At 39.3% G+C, this 14,157-nt stretch overlaps 1 protein-coding gene across 4 annotated transcripts in view; it reads right to left on the reverse strand.

Moving 5' to 3' along the window:
- SLC38A6 (solute carrier family 38 member 6) overlaps positions 1–14,157 on the reverse strand; it is a 67,416-nt gene that overhangs the window by 47,049 nt on the left and 6,210 nt on the right. For all 4 annotated transcript variants that reach the window (XM_032789196.2, XM_032789195.2, XM_032789197.2 and 1 more), the window contains 2 exons: positions 10,987–11,039; positions 6,341–6,380 (listed from right to left, as the gene is read on the reverse strand). In XM_032789196.2, coding sequence (XP_032645087.1) covers positions 6,341–6,380; positions 10,987–11,039 — 93 coding nt within the window. The remainder of the gene's footprint in view (positions 1–6,340; positions 6,381–10,986; positions 11,040–14,157) is intronic.

Raw genomic sequence — 14,157 nt, forward strand, 5'->3', positions numbered from 1 at the left:
TCCACTGTGGACCTCAGACTATTGTTGTTCCAAAAAATCCCTGTGGAGATCATCTATGTTCAACTGCAGTATTTAATTCCAGCTGCTACTGCATATAGTATTATTAAATTCATGTTCTCAAAATTTCCAATTTGTTTTTATTCTATCAAAACTTCCAGGTTCCATGTGGTCAGTCATACCTGCCTACCGCAATGATCTTCAGCTAGTGCCAGTTTTTAGTCTGGAGAAATATGCTGTAAAACTCCGCCCACACAATTCCAGCTTTAGACCTCAATGCTGAAGATTTGTTACTGTTGGCAACAGATTGTGAAATGCTCTTGTGCAATACTTTATTATGTGTCTCTCCATTTCCCACAAATCTTGCTAAAATACTTCACTCTCCAACTTCATTCATTATATATGCTGTCATATCTCTACTGAAACACACACTTTATTGAGGACGATTAATCGGAGGGTATTTTTTAAATGAGAAATCTTTGAGAGCTTTTCCTTGGGGAAGAATTCCTTCTCATTGTCCTGCCCCCTTCCATGGAGTAGCCGCCCACAAACCTGGCAGATCCTTCAGGATCTAGGGAAGCCACAGGATGCAGAACACTGGGTCTGGCCCAATGCACCCCGCTCACTGCTACACAGCCACAACTCCATTGGAGATTCAATAGCAGGGGCTCCCTCTAGATTTGGTTACTTCTGGAGAGGATTATGTAACAGAACAGATAAACATTGATGGGGTTTTTTAAATTACAAAATGGATGTTTTAAAAGGTCAAATCTGATTTTTAAATTTAAAATATATTTTTCTTTTAAAAATTAAACCCATTTCAAATTAAAATTACAAACTTACTATACTCTATTAAAATCATTTAAATTAAATAAAAAACATTCAAACAGTACATCTTTGCTGCTGAAGTTTCAAAGAAAGTCATACCACTGACTCTCTTTGAAAAATCACTGAATAAGCACTGGAACCAGAGTTTGTTGTATGGCTAAATCAGCTTTTGACAGCAGTAGCCTCTTCTGCAGGTGCAGAGATAATTTCTTCGTTTCAGTTTGTCCCACATTCCACTAGTTCAGTTCAACAACAAGTTCATTCAGTTTGAGAAACCTGTTGGGAGTTGAAAGAGCAGGAAAAAGTTTATTTTCCTCTTCCAATCTCAGAATAAAAACGAGGTGTGACAGGAGGAGATCTAACAGTTCTAAAATCTTGAAGGTTATGGTGACTAGAAACGATCAGTTGACTTCATTAACTACAGATAATACTTTTTGTTTAATTTTAATTTAATTTCATTTATATGTTTATATGTAAAACATGTTTTGATTAATTTTTTTCTTTATGTGGCTAGCACATGTAATTTTAACTAACAAACATCTTTAAAATGATTTTGTAGATTTTAACTGAATTTCAATTTCCATCCAAATGTAGCTTGACACAAATCTTAAGTAAAAAAAATATTAATAATCCAAAAAATAAGAAATGCATCTCAACATAATAAAAAAGTAAAAATGAAGAATTGGAATAAATACGTGTTATATAATTGCTTCAATAATGTGTATTAGTATGGTATACCCTCCTGGTTAGCAAAGAACCACCAAACCATACTATAGCAGGGCTAGTCACCTCCTGACTGTCCCCTCATGGCCAGGAGTAGCTCTGTGACACCCTGCCCCAGTGTCCCCTCTTAGGTAACTGAAGGACTCCATACAGTCTTATCCTCTAATTCATCACCATGGTTTATGACCAGAACATAGTTCAAAATAATAAAATCCCAACACATATTCCATTTATCACCTCAGTGCAAACACACATTTAAATCTCAACACATCTTTGTCCCTCGATGCCACATATACGACACACTGGCACCTTCAGCCATGGCCTCTTTGCCAGTCCTCTTCTGACCCTCTGCCAGGATAGCCACCCCATCCCTCCAACTGGAGTGCAACCCTGCTCTTCCCAGTGGAATCATCCACATGTTGGGAAATCATTCTTGCCAGAGGAGCATCCCTCAACTCCCTCTGGTCCTCTCACTATTCCCTAAGGTTCAGCCTTTCAGTGCTGAGACATCAGTCTTGGCTCCAGCTTGGAAACAGCAGGCACCTGCTGCCTTCAGCCCTGGCTCTCTGGCTTGAAGAGAAACCCCTCTTGCTGCTCTCCTTGCCTTCAGCCTTCTCCAAGGAACCAGTCAGTCTCCTAGCTCTGGCACCTCTCATCTGCCCGTCTCCCTCCTGACTCACGTCTGTGTTCTAAGGCAACCCTCACTGGCCCTCTTTCTTCTCTAGGGCTCAGATAACCTCTGTTAAGTCCACTTGAAGTGAGCGGAGGCAGCACAGGTACTGGACCTGCTCCTCTTAAAAGGCCAGTGTCACTCTGTGACACATACTAACCAATGAGAATGAACCATTCTTTTTCAAAATAACTAAAGAGTATAAATGCAGGACAAGATTAAAATTAATTATGTAAATCAAGATTTCCTACTTGCTGATTTAAATAAAAAAATCATTGATTTAAATCAATCCACTCTGTTATGTAAATAAGTGATTATCACCTGGTGCTGTGGTAACTGAGTATCTTCCTTAGGACAAAATGATTTTTCCCTCTCCCCTCTACACTTGCAGTCTGAGAACTGCATAGAAAGCCTTTCAGCTGGGATGCGTGTAGATGGAATAGGCCACAGTCCTCCTCCCACTTTCAGCATGGCAGGCCTGGGATGTACACCTAGAGGATCATTCCATGCATGGATCTCAGGAGGAGGTTGGGAAGTGAGACAAAGGATGTGGCTGGGATAACATGATGATCTGGCATTGTGTCACTTCCTATCTACAGCCTAATTCTGCACCCTCTTCTCATGCTAAGTAGTATTTTTGTGAATAATCCCATTGAAGTCAGTGGGACTATTTGAGTGAGTAACTATTACTAGTATGGAGTAAAGACCTGCAGAACTGGGCCACTGAAAGTCACAAAATACTGACTAAGGGAATCAGCGAGGATACTAGATTAGCCTGAAACCTCCCACTCAACCTACCAGTGTTAGCTCATTAATGAATATCTGTAACATCGCAACACATTCATGTTGCTATAAAGACAGCTTGGTAAGTATTTCCATTGTTTTTTAATCGTTCTCTATTTTTGAAGTTTATATTACTCAAGTAAAAATTTGCTTGAAAATAAAAATCTTTAGGCCATAGTTTTGTTGTTGTTTTGTCTTTTTAAAAAGTGCAATTTAAATGTGGCTATTTCAAAATGAGCAGAGTAAAAATATTAATAGTTTAAGAAGCTTTTTAAAGCTTGCAAAACTAAAAATAGCTGACAAATATTAATCGCTAGTCTGTACAAGTCCTCAGCTAGTTTTTGGTACTTAAATGGACTATTTAATTGGCTCTGCTTGAGTAAACAACAGGCACCATCAAGACTTGTAAATGTGGAAAAAAAAAATAGGTTGAATGTTGATTTAATCTTCACAACAACAGTATAAGAATTGAATAATCGTGTTTAAAAACTTTAGAATGACAAATCCCAAGCTCTATCCCTAACTTTGAATTCCCTGGCTTCTGATTGCTTATGTCTCAACTTTAACTTTTAAAATGACTATTGAAGAGATTTTTTTTTTTTTCAAGGCTGATTGATCCAAATTTCAGTTACTATTCCTTTTCTTATAGCCGTTTGTAAAACCATGCAAGTTTTTCTTTGGTCAATGCATCTTTGCACAGTAGTAAAGTCAGCATCCCCACATAAACAAACAAACCAGCGGGTGTGTGCAATAAAGTTATTAAAAATGAGAAGTTTGCTTTCAACTCTGCAAGATGTCTTTTGTTTTGAGTTTTTTTAAACAAAATATAACCATGAGAAAAAGTTTTTTTTAAAGATTATGAAAAAATAAATAAAAAACAAACCCAGAACACTGAAGGCATCTTTTTAAACATGGTAAAAAATAATAATAATAATAATAAAATAAAATCTCCACTCCAATTGAGTGTAAATCACTTCCATATATTCTGGATACTTTTAGAAATAATGATACCACACTAAAAAATAATGCCTAACCCACATTCTGAAAGTGCCAATAATCTTCTTTGTAAAGAGATTCCATATGATGCAATATTCCCAGCTCTGATGATGGAAGAGGTAAACAGAGACCATTTTATTTCTAGTCGTATTCTGAAATTTAAGGCATTGATAGAGCTTGAAAGACTATTGAAGGGTCATGGCTTTGCTGGCTGCAAAGAAACAAGGGTGGGGAGACATACCAAAGAAAGGGCTGAACATAAAGAAGTCCATACTGACAAATCTAGAGGCATCCCTTCAGGACAAACTGAACTCAAAGGCCTGATCCCTCTCACTGAGAAATCCATGGAAGGGGACCAAAAAGGCAAGAAAACTTCCTGTACCTTCTTTGACTCCTCAAGGGTCAAGAAGATGGAGTTTTGATGGGGAGAGGCCTCCTAATCCTGGGAATCTGTTAGATACTAGGAGAGCCAACTACAAGGATGATTCTTGACACCGCACAGCTTCACTAGCTCCCACCTTTCCCCTGGCAGCACACTTCCAAAGTACCACGCTGCCATTGGCTGAGTCCCTTAGAGACAGTAGAAATAGCAGTTGCTGTGGAGGGAGGATTCCCTGGCAGTGAAAACAAAGCTCACAGCTGTTTTAACATGTACATCTGGAGGCTGAGCAGGGGGACGTGGACAACAGACAAATCCCTATTCCTCTCATCCCCCATGGAAGCTGCACTCCCCATCCCCACCCCCAGTTAGACAAGGCAGAGTGCCTCTTTATGCAAAGGGAGGTGCTTTTGGTCTACACTGATTCAGTTAGGGATAGCTGATTTTTCACTGTGAAATTGGTTAATCTTTGCAAAGAACTTAAATATATGAGGGCAGAAAATACTTGTGCCACTCTCCTATACTCCTTTGCACTTAAATCCTGAGAACCAAAAGACAGAAGATCTGGAAAGTGACAGGCATTTTTAAATACCTGAAAGCATGTTTTCCAGTTGTGAAAGCTGTTCCTTGAATTAACATATTAAACAGAAATGAAATTCTTGGCAGAACAGGTCAAGCTCTCTGGCACAGAAGTCCATTGCAGAAGATGGAATAAGTAGTTTAATAATATCCAACATACAACAGCTTGGGCCTCTAGCATGACTAAACTGAGTTTTATTAAAAGTGACAGACAGAGAAGGTTATGAACTGTTACGAGGATGAAATAAGACTTAAATTTCCTTTGACCAGACAGCCTTGTACTAGATCCCAGAGTCACCTGAACCTTCACTATGTATCCCCTCTTTGTCTTATAGCATTTATTTAGTGGTCCAGTCAAATGGGAAAGGAAATTTAAAAATCTGTTCATAGCTACATAACATCCTCTAAAACCTGCATGAATAAATAATCTTTAGACCTTGGAATTAATGTGTTCGCTCCTGTCTGGAATTAATTCCAGGATTTTTACAGCCATTTAAATTAAGTAGTTTCCATTACTAGCAATTTTAGTAAAGGCAGGGCAATCATAAAATCAGTCATTTGCTCTACTTCTAGGTCCCTTTTGCAATGAGTCCAGGTACTCTGCTAATCATTGCTTGTTCTTTATAGACAAACATTGGAACACTGTTTGTCTTAGTCATTATAAATGAGTGTCTGCGTCCTCTTTCCTAATCTTTTTATTTTGTTTTCAGCCCATTTCCTGCTTTCACCCAGGAGAAAGAATCCAGTTTAAACCTGAGCATTCCACAATAGTCAGTCAGTCTCTTCTAACTCTACCTTTTAAACCTACCTTCTTTTGGACTCTACTCTTAATATTTCTGTGACTACTCCTACTTTATTCATATGCTGGTTGCTAATTGGGATTTACATGTTTATAATTATGTAACTGATTATTTTTATTTCAAGACAGTTATTTCATTAGGAAATGTACTAAGAAGGGCAAAAAAGAACTATATAGCTAGACTACACAGCAGATGACAAAACTGATTAGTGTGAAAAACAGACCACATTATGAAGGAGAATGTATAGTCAGCACAAAATCTCGAATTAACCAAAACCGGAGGAAAACTACCATTAAGCTAGCATATACAACATTCTGTGATTCAGTAAATAGAAGCCACTAAAACAACTACATTCAAAGGCCAATCTTTTATGCTTGCATTCAACATGTCACGCGTAGGAATTGTAGGGTAGAGAACATGTGATGTGACAAAGTGTACCTACTGTAGCACTTTGGCATAACAAGATCTCAAACTTTGCCTTAAATTTCCTCTGTCAGCCTCTCTCACAAGTATAATTTTACCTAAATATAGACTTGTGTTTGTAAACATCCCAAAGCACACATATCCCACTATGAAATTTCTTACCTCCAATATTCTGAATAATTATCGTACTTCCCACAATAACCTGTAAAACAATTGATTTCTTTAGAAAGGGTAAGGAAAACTAAAAACAAAACTTCACTCTTTAACAGTCAAATTGCATACTGATGATCTTAAACCAAATGTAGAACTAATAATTAGCAATGAAAGGAAGGGTGTCTTCTGTTTAATGACTAGTTCATAAAATATGGAAACAAATGTAATAGAACAGCAAAAATCTTCACCAGAATACTGTATTTTCATTTTGAGATGACAGAACAAAAGTAGTTATAAATGAAGTCTGCTCCATAGACTGCTCATTTTTGTATCATTCAGAGGGCATATGAATGTATTCTAATAATTTTCTTAGAACTTCACTGCATCTGTCATTCAGCTCTGAAGAGACAATCAGATAGTTCATGCAAATCTCTTCTGTGTGTCAGCCTCATCAGAGACTATGAATATTTTTAAACCTCATTTTCTCTTTAGAATATTAAAAATTTACTCTTAGATCAGGGATTTTTTTAAATTTAAATTTGATTGTTTGTAGGACCAGTGCTGGGAAAGAAGTTTATCCATCCAGAAAGCACTGAATTGATCCAAAGTATATCTAGCCTTTATAGTCATGAGAGAAGACCTTAAAATTTGTAGCCAATGGGGCTAGCCTGCCAGCTTGCTATGTTATATAATCTGTTTGATTATATTTTGATTTATATTGCAGTAGATATTATTTTATTATATTTGGCGGTAATGCAAGGAACCTACAGGACTGTATCCTGTATGATCAGCTAGAGCAAGTTAGCATAAGCATAAGTTAGCATAAGTGTTAGCATAACCTTTGGCATAGATAAATTACCTACCAGTTATCCTTCCGACTTTGGGGAACTGAATGGAGAACTAAGTTCTGGAACACATCAGTAACCACAAGGTATACCGCAAGAACATGGAAGTAACAGTTCAAGCCAAAGTTAATGGTTTTGAGAATGAGAATCAGTATTAATATGTATGAATATGTTATTAATATGTAAGAATATATTAGTCTGTAGATTAAGGGCACTCTAAGATTTATCTGGATGAGAAAATAAGATTTGGGCATGGAAGGTTGGGCACTGATATGAAAATTCAGGACAGTGCCAGGACCCTATAAGAGGGCAACCCCCGAGGCTGAGGAATCCTTCTCTTAGTTTAACAAAAGAAAATTTAAAGAAAGATAACTATCAGCTTAACTTCTGCAATATAGCTTAGCTACTCAACTCTCGAACCTAATCTCAACCATTTTGGGATTGAGGAACCTGGACCAACAAACTCACTGGACATGCCAGAGACGAGGGTGGTCCTCTGTGTAGCACTACCAAAGAGTGAGTATGCTGGTTTATATAGCTTTTGTAAAAGGGATGTTACCACCAGGAACTACATAACTGTACCTTTTTTTTGTGGCTCTGTGGTTTGTAGCTTTGATTACTCTTGTTTATTTTAATAAAGATCTTAAAATTTTGACTTTGTGCACAGTGTGAATGTCCTTGCTGCACACCTCAAGAGTCCAGACAAAGTATTGAACTCTGTACATTCTCTAATTCTGTAGCCTGATTTTGGGATAAGAATCTAAGCATCTTCTGGTCAGATCACTGGCAAGCCTATAATAAATCAGCCCTATAAAATCAGGTTAACAAATTATGTTTCTGTGATTACTATCTTGCTGTCTTTCTAGTTCAATTCCAGCATATAACCATGGACCAAAGTAGTAGGTACTTATTTTGTGGGCACAAAGATAGTAAATAAATAATCAGCATTTGAATATCACAGTGTTGGGTGCAATGGAAAAAGCTAAGAAAGAGGAATAAAAAGAAGAAAAAGGTGACTGAAAACCTGGATCAACTTCTATGTACATTTCAAAGTTCAGATTCCAATCTTTCAGGTAGTTTATAGAATTAATTTCTAGTTGTAATGTGTTACAAAATAGTAGTTATTAAAATCATGCCAGAATTGAAGCTGAGAAAAAAAGCAAGATAAGTATGACATGTTTTTAAGAAGTATGAGACCTTGTCATTTGCCAAGGCTGGAAAGAAATGTCTAACACTACCAGAGAGCTAAAATTACCAGCTTTTCAACAGTAGAAACCACACATTTTTGGTTCTGATTGCTTGTGGTTAACACATTTAGAATGGATATGATAAAAACAGATTTAATATTTTGTTAAATATTGAGATTTATTACTAGTTGAGATAACTTGATCTAATCTTAGCTTTGGTCAATAAATCTGAGATCAGAATCTGGCCAGTGAAGCAGAAAAAAAGACTTGTGCTTTTTTTGTCTTCAGGAAGTTGTTTAAAAAGGCAGCCTTTTATTAACTTTGTTTTGGCAGTTCACACACAACCTGAAGTACTCCTCAAGTACTCCTTGTTCTTTTTGCTGACAGACTAACACAGCTACCACTCTGAAACACAGATTATAACAATAATAATGGAGAATGGGTAATGTTTAGTATACTTCTCTCTCAAAAAGGAGATCCACTACCAGTGTTTTTCCTGTTTTGACAGGGTATTCACCCCACCCAAGGCACAGTGGGTTACAGTAGGTCAATTAACCTTATGTGCTGCACCTAGAGGAGAGCCAGAGCTCAATAAAGCCTAATGGAAGAAGTAGCTCAGCTGGAAATGAGCAGATTGGGCCTGTCTAAAGGAATGAAGCTGAGAACAGAACGGGGCTGCTTCAGAGGAAGTAGTTGGCAGTCCCTCCCTAAGGGAAGGGAGGTTTCTTTAAGGCTACAGAGTCTTGACAAGTCAAAGGGAGGAAGAAGTCTACAGTCACTCCCTGGGAGGAGGGTATTTGGACCGAGGGACTAAAAAGGGGATGTAGGAAAGAGCCCAAGGAAACAGCGACAGGGTCTGAGAGCAAGAAGACTGTAGTTGCTAGACACATGGTCCCTGGGCTGGAACCTAGTGGACCCAAGTTTCCCTGTCAGCAGCTGGGAAAGTTACACAAGACCTGGCCTTGAACTGAAAGACTGCCTGGAACAGCATGTGGACAGTAGATCCAGTGGAATGCTAATATCTTGGAAGAGGAGGACTACAGTGAGCTGGCTGGAGGGCTAAGTCACAAAGAGGGAGTACTGCAAAACCAGGAGAGTGAGGGGGAGATGTGGTAGAAGCAACTGTCAGACAGGGAGCCTCAGACCTGAAAGGAGCTAATATCTAGTTGTCACCATAAAGAGGTGTCCCAACAGTGAGTGAACCCCGTTACACCTGCACATGCTATACCTAATACTGGATAAATCTGTTTAAGAAAAGTGCTTGCAGTAGACCATCTGCTAATCAACATGGAAGCCACATCAATTTATTCTTAACCCCCAGAAGCCTTTATAAGGACGTCTGAGAATAAGAATTGTTCATCTGAAGTGATCAATAAATTTATAACACTCCTTAAACTTTGTCTGATTTACTTACAGTATTCACCTTTCATGTAGCATCTAAGATACATCTTCACAGCAAACAAACACCCACCACAGAGAGGCTCAGAGCCTGGGTCAACTTACTTGAGCTCATGCTGAGGAGCTAAAAATGGCAGTATAGATAGGGCCCTACCAAATTCATGGCTGTGAAAAATGTGTCACAGAACATGAAATAAGCCCTTCCCTGTAAAATCTGATCTTCCCCTTGCTACTGGGGGCTCCTAGGTGCAAGTCCCGGGTGGGCTTGTCCTTCCCCTGCACAGCTGCTCTCGCTCTCAGGGGGAGACCAGACCCACCTCCAAATGCCTCCGCCGCTGCAGGAAGCTCCAGCCCCAGAGGTTCCTGCAGCTGGAGGCGGCTTGTGGGGTTGGGTCTGATATCCTCCTGCTGCTGGAAGCGCCCCAGCTAGGGGGCTCCTAGCTGTAAGTCCCTGCTGGGCCGGGGAGGAACAAGATTTGTCCTTCCTTTGCATGACGGGGAGAGGAGAGGCGGAAAATCAGATCCCCAAGGTTACAACATCAGATTTCAGATGCAAATAGATGAAAACATGACATTGACCAATTTTAAAATCCTCTGGCCGTGAAATTGATCAAAATGGACCATGAATTTGGTAGGGACCTAAGTACAGATGTTTGGGCTCAGGCTCTGAAACCCAAAGACGGTCTTGGAACCTGGGCTCTAGCCCAAGCCTGAAGATCTACACTACTATTTTTAGCCCTGCATAGCAGGACCTGCAAGCCTGAGTCAGCTGACCTGGGCTCCGAGACTCACAGCTGCAAAGGGGTTTGCTGTATAGACATCCCCTAAGCTCTCTAAGAGTTGAAGCACCATGACGACTCATTCAGAGACATCTGTAAACAGATTATGTGGTAATATTGTGCAGAATTTGAATATGGATTGGAAAGTAACAACATTTTCAAGATGTCTTTGTGTGTAAACAGAATATGCCACCATAAATTAAAGCTACTTATTTCAGGGCTGACTAAACTTTTGGCCTGCATAGTCTAGAAATTGAAGGTGCCACAAGGACTCCTCATTGTTTTGGGGGAGTAATAGGAATTTATTTACAAAAAATGTTAGCGTTTTGCTAATTATACTACATAGCTATTTCTTAAACAGGAACGATGTAACTACAGTCAACAAAATATTTATCAGAACTAAAGTACAGAATAAAAGAGACATGGGTACTGTAAACAGAAGTTACCTTCCCAGGTGATCCAAATGCAAAGAGACCAAGATCTTCATAAGAAGTGACAGCTGTTAAAAGAAAAACGAAGTATTTCCAACTTCATATTCACTTTAGTTATGAATAGTTGATTGTGTTTTATTAATTTTTTTACACTGACAAAACTAAAGCAGTATTTTATGATTCTCATTTATAATACAGCTTCAGAATAGAAACACTTTCTTCAACATACATAATGATCCGTATGCGCAGTAGAAATTTATATTACAGTAGTTTTACGTTAAACATGATTACAAATATATGGATACCACATCACCTTCTCTTCAAGAATTCTTGTAGATTATACCATGGGTTAAACCATTCTGAACAATATTTTTAAACAAATTATTTTACTTCATTTTCATAAAGAATAAAAGGGGCAGCTTTATATTATAGTGGACAAATCTTTCAAGAAATGTAAGCCTCAGCGCTCAGTTCTGCAGGATTTTGAGCACCCCCAACTCCTACTAATTTCAGGGAGTGCTGAAGGTGCACTGTACTTTGCAGGGTTAGCCCCTAAGCACAATCACTACAGATCCTTACATACAGTGTAAGCTGCACTGAGGCCCACCTTCAAAAGTAATCCCCTGATCTATGCAACCATATTAAAGTAATCCAAGATTTCCAATGTATGTGCTGGTAATTTGAAAAGGGATCATTCTGAATGGAAGAATTAATCTCAAAATGTTGGTCAGTCCACATTTTGTTTCTAGAAAATCAAGGAGTATCAAAAAGATGTAAATTATTCTCAAAAATGCTACCCCCTTTCTTCTAGTCTATATTAATGCAAGACATGGCTGAGATTCAAACTGCTGTAAGTATTTTAGAAGGCAAACCAGTCTTAAATACGTTTTTATTTTTATAACTCTTATACTCTTTCCTCTCAGCCCCCTTGCGATGTGCTTTACCATCTCTTCCCATGCCACAAGTTATTTTGGCCCCAGCCCTGCAAGCTGACCTGCCAGGAAACCCCCCCGAGCTAAGTCCCGCGGAAGTCAATGGAATATCACATGGGAGAATGCATCAACCTGCGTCAATCAAGTTGCAAGATTGGGGCCTGTGGTGTGGCAGCTGCCCACCCCAGTAAACAGGGATTAAAAGCAGCCTTGGAGAGGGCTGCAACTGGAAAAGCTGGGCTGTTTAAGAAAGCAGCCACAGCTGTGGCCAGCTTAATCAGGGCCCAGCTGGCCCTTGCAAGAGGGCTGTGGGCCAGCACAAGGACAGAGTCTCTCTCTCTAGCTGTAGAGAGAGACGGGCCTGACTACTTGGGAGCTGAACAGGGTGTCTAAGTGAAGGAGGACTGGGGAGCTCCAGCCTGGAAACCCCCAGGCTGCAGGCCTTGTTAAAGGCTGAAAATGTACTGGGGCTGCAACGGAACAGCCCAAGGGTAGGCAGAGGCAGCAGGTCCAAACCCTCCTGGCCGATAATGAATAGCAATTACACTGCAGTCCGTCCCAGTGAGTGGGGGCTAGATGGTGACTGGCAGTATTCTAAGACTGAGGTGAGGTGGAGATAGGGGGTTCCCTGGGGAGGGGAGACCCTGAGAGACTGCAGGGGCAAATCCCAGAGAGAAGGTGCACCAGGGTCTGGGAGGGACATGGGGGGCCTCCGGCGAGCCAGACAGCAGCCTGCAGAGGCACTCCAAGGCTGCAAAAAAGCTAATTCCCAGGACAACAGCAGGCGGGGCCATGCTGGTGAGTGGTCACCCTGCCACAGGGCCTCAGACTAAACTCAAGACAGAGAAACTGTTATTTGTCTGTAAAGTTACACACAGTAATAAATTACTGTAGCACGATAAATAACAGAGATCTTAATCATCTTGTAGGCCTTTTGCAAGCTCAGTGTTTCACACTCCTCTCTAGTACCATCATCAGTATGTTGTACAAAAACAAAATGGGCCAGAATCTGCTCTGTTACACCGGTGTAAACCTGGAGTAACTGCATTTATGCTAGAAATTCAGTCCTGTGAATAGAGTGGCATTTATTCTCAATTTTTTAAAAGTACAACAATTTGATTTTAAAAAGCAAAATAAACTCCACCAGTTTAAAGACAAGATAGTTCAGCAAAAATATGACTTCTGAAACATACTTCAACACAAGGGAAATCCAGTTGTATCCCCTGAGGTGAAATTGACAATTACGATACCAGCAACACTGATGGCTGCATACTTCACATGCAAAAATGTAGCAGCGGCAGCTCACAATAATCCCATCAATAACATTAACCCTCTACCCCTGCAAAATAATTCCAGCTATTAGTTCAATCTTGCTATAACTGAAGACTGAACAAACCTCAACACACAACCTGGGAGTAAACAGCAATGTTTATCTGCTAAGCCATTTGATCGCTACTAGTAATTAGATTCGGTCACTGTTACAAATCCAGAGTATTTGCGTCATTAAAAAATTAGAAGCACTTCTCCAAAAGACATTATGCCTAAAATGTTTGTGCTTAATATATCTATCTCCCTTTAAAATGGAATTAATATAGAAGCTTCCTCTGCAGGTAGCTGCATGCCATTTCTTTTTACACTCATTTTTCATGATGACTTAGTATCACCACAATGAACAGTTTATAAACATTATCAAGGTACTTTTCATACCATAAAAATATATCCCCAACTCATTCTCTAGAATTAACCACCGCAATTCCTTCCTTCCCAACCCCAGTCTCACATTAGCCCATAATTGCAGGTTTGTTCACAAATGCTGGTCTGATGCATTTTTTTTAAAGAATAGATAATGATCTGTTTTGAAGAGTACCCCACATATAAAGAACAATGTACATTTCACTGAGATAGAGACATAGTAGGTCAAGCTTGTGGCCTTTCAGCCCTTACAGGTTTCCACTAAGAGACCAGCTATGTTCTGTAACCTGGAATTATCTGATTGTTTTTACAGGAATCACTGACCAAAACTATATTAAATATAACCTGACTGCAACCATATAAAAATCAATGAAAGTCTGCAAGTTTAAATTCAGGAATTTCAATACATTTTTTATTCAATGAAGTACTGAGGCATATTTCTGGTCCTAGCTTAGCCTGGCAATGAGTTAATTGGTAGCAATTATTAACTGGAAAGGTGTTCTTCTAAAGCATGTGAAATAATTCATCTAATCACTTTACTGACATTGACTCCTTATACTTG

The sequence above is a fragment of the Chelonoidis abingdonii genome, chromosome 4 (assembly GCF_003597395.2).
Source record: "Chelonoidis abingdonii isolate Lonesome George chromosome 4, CheloAbing_2.0, whole genome shotgun sequence".
Classification (NCBI taxonomy): Eukaryota; Metazoa; Chordata; order Testudines; family Testudinidae; genus Chelonoidis; species Chelonoidis abingdonii.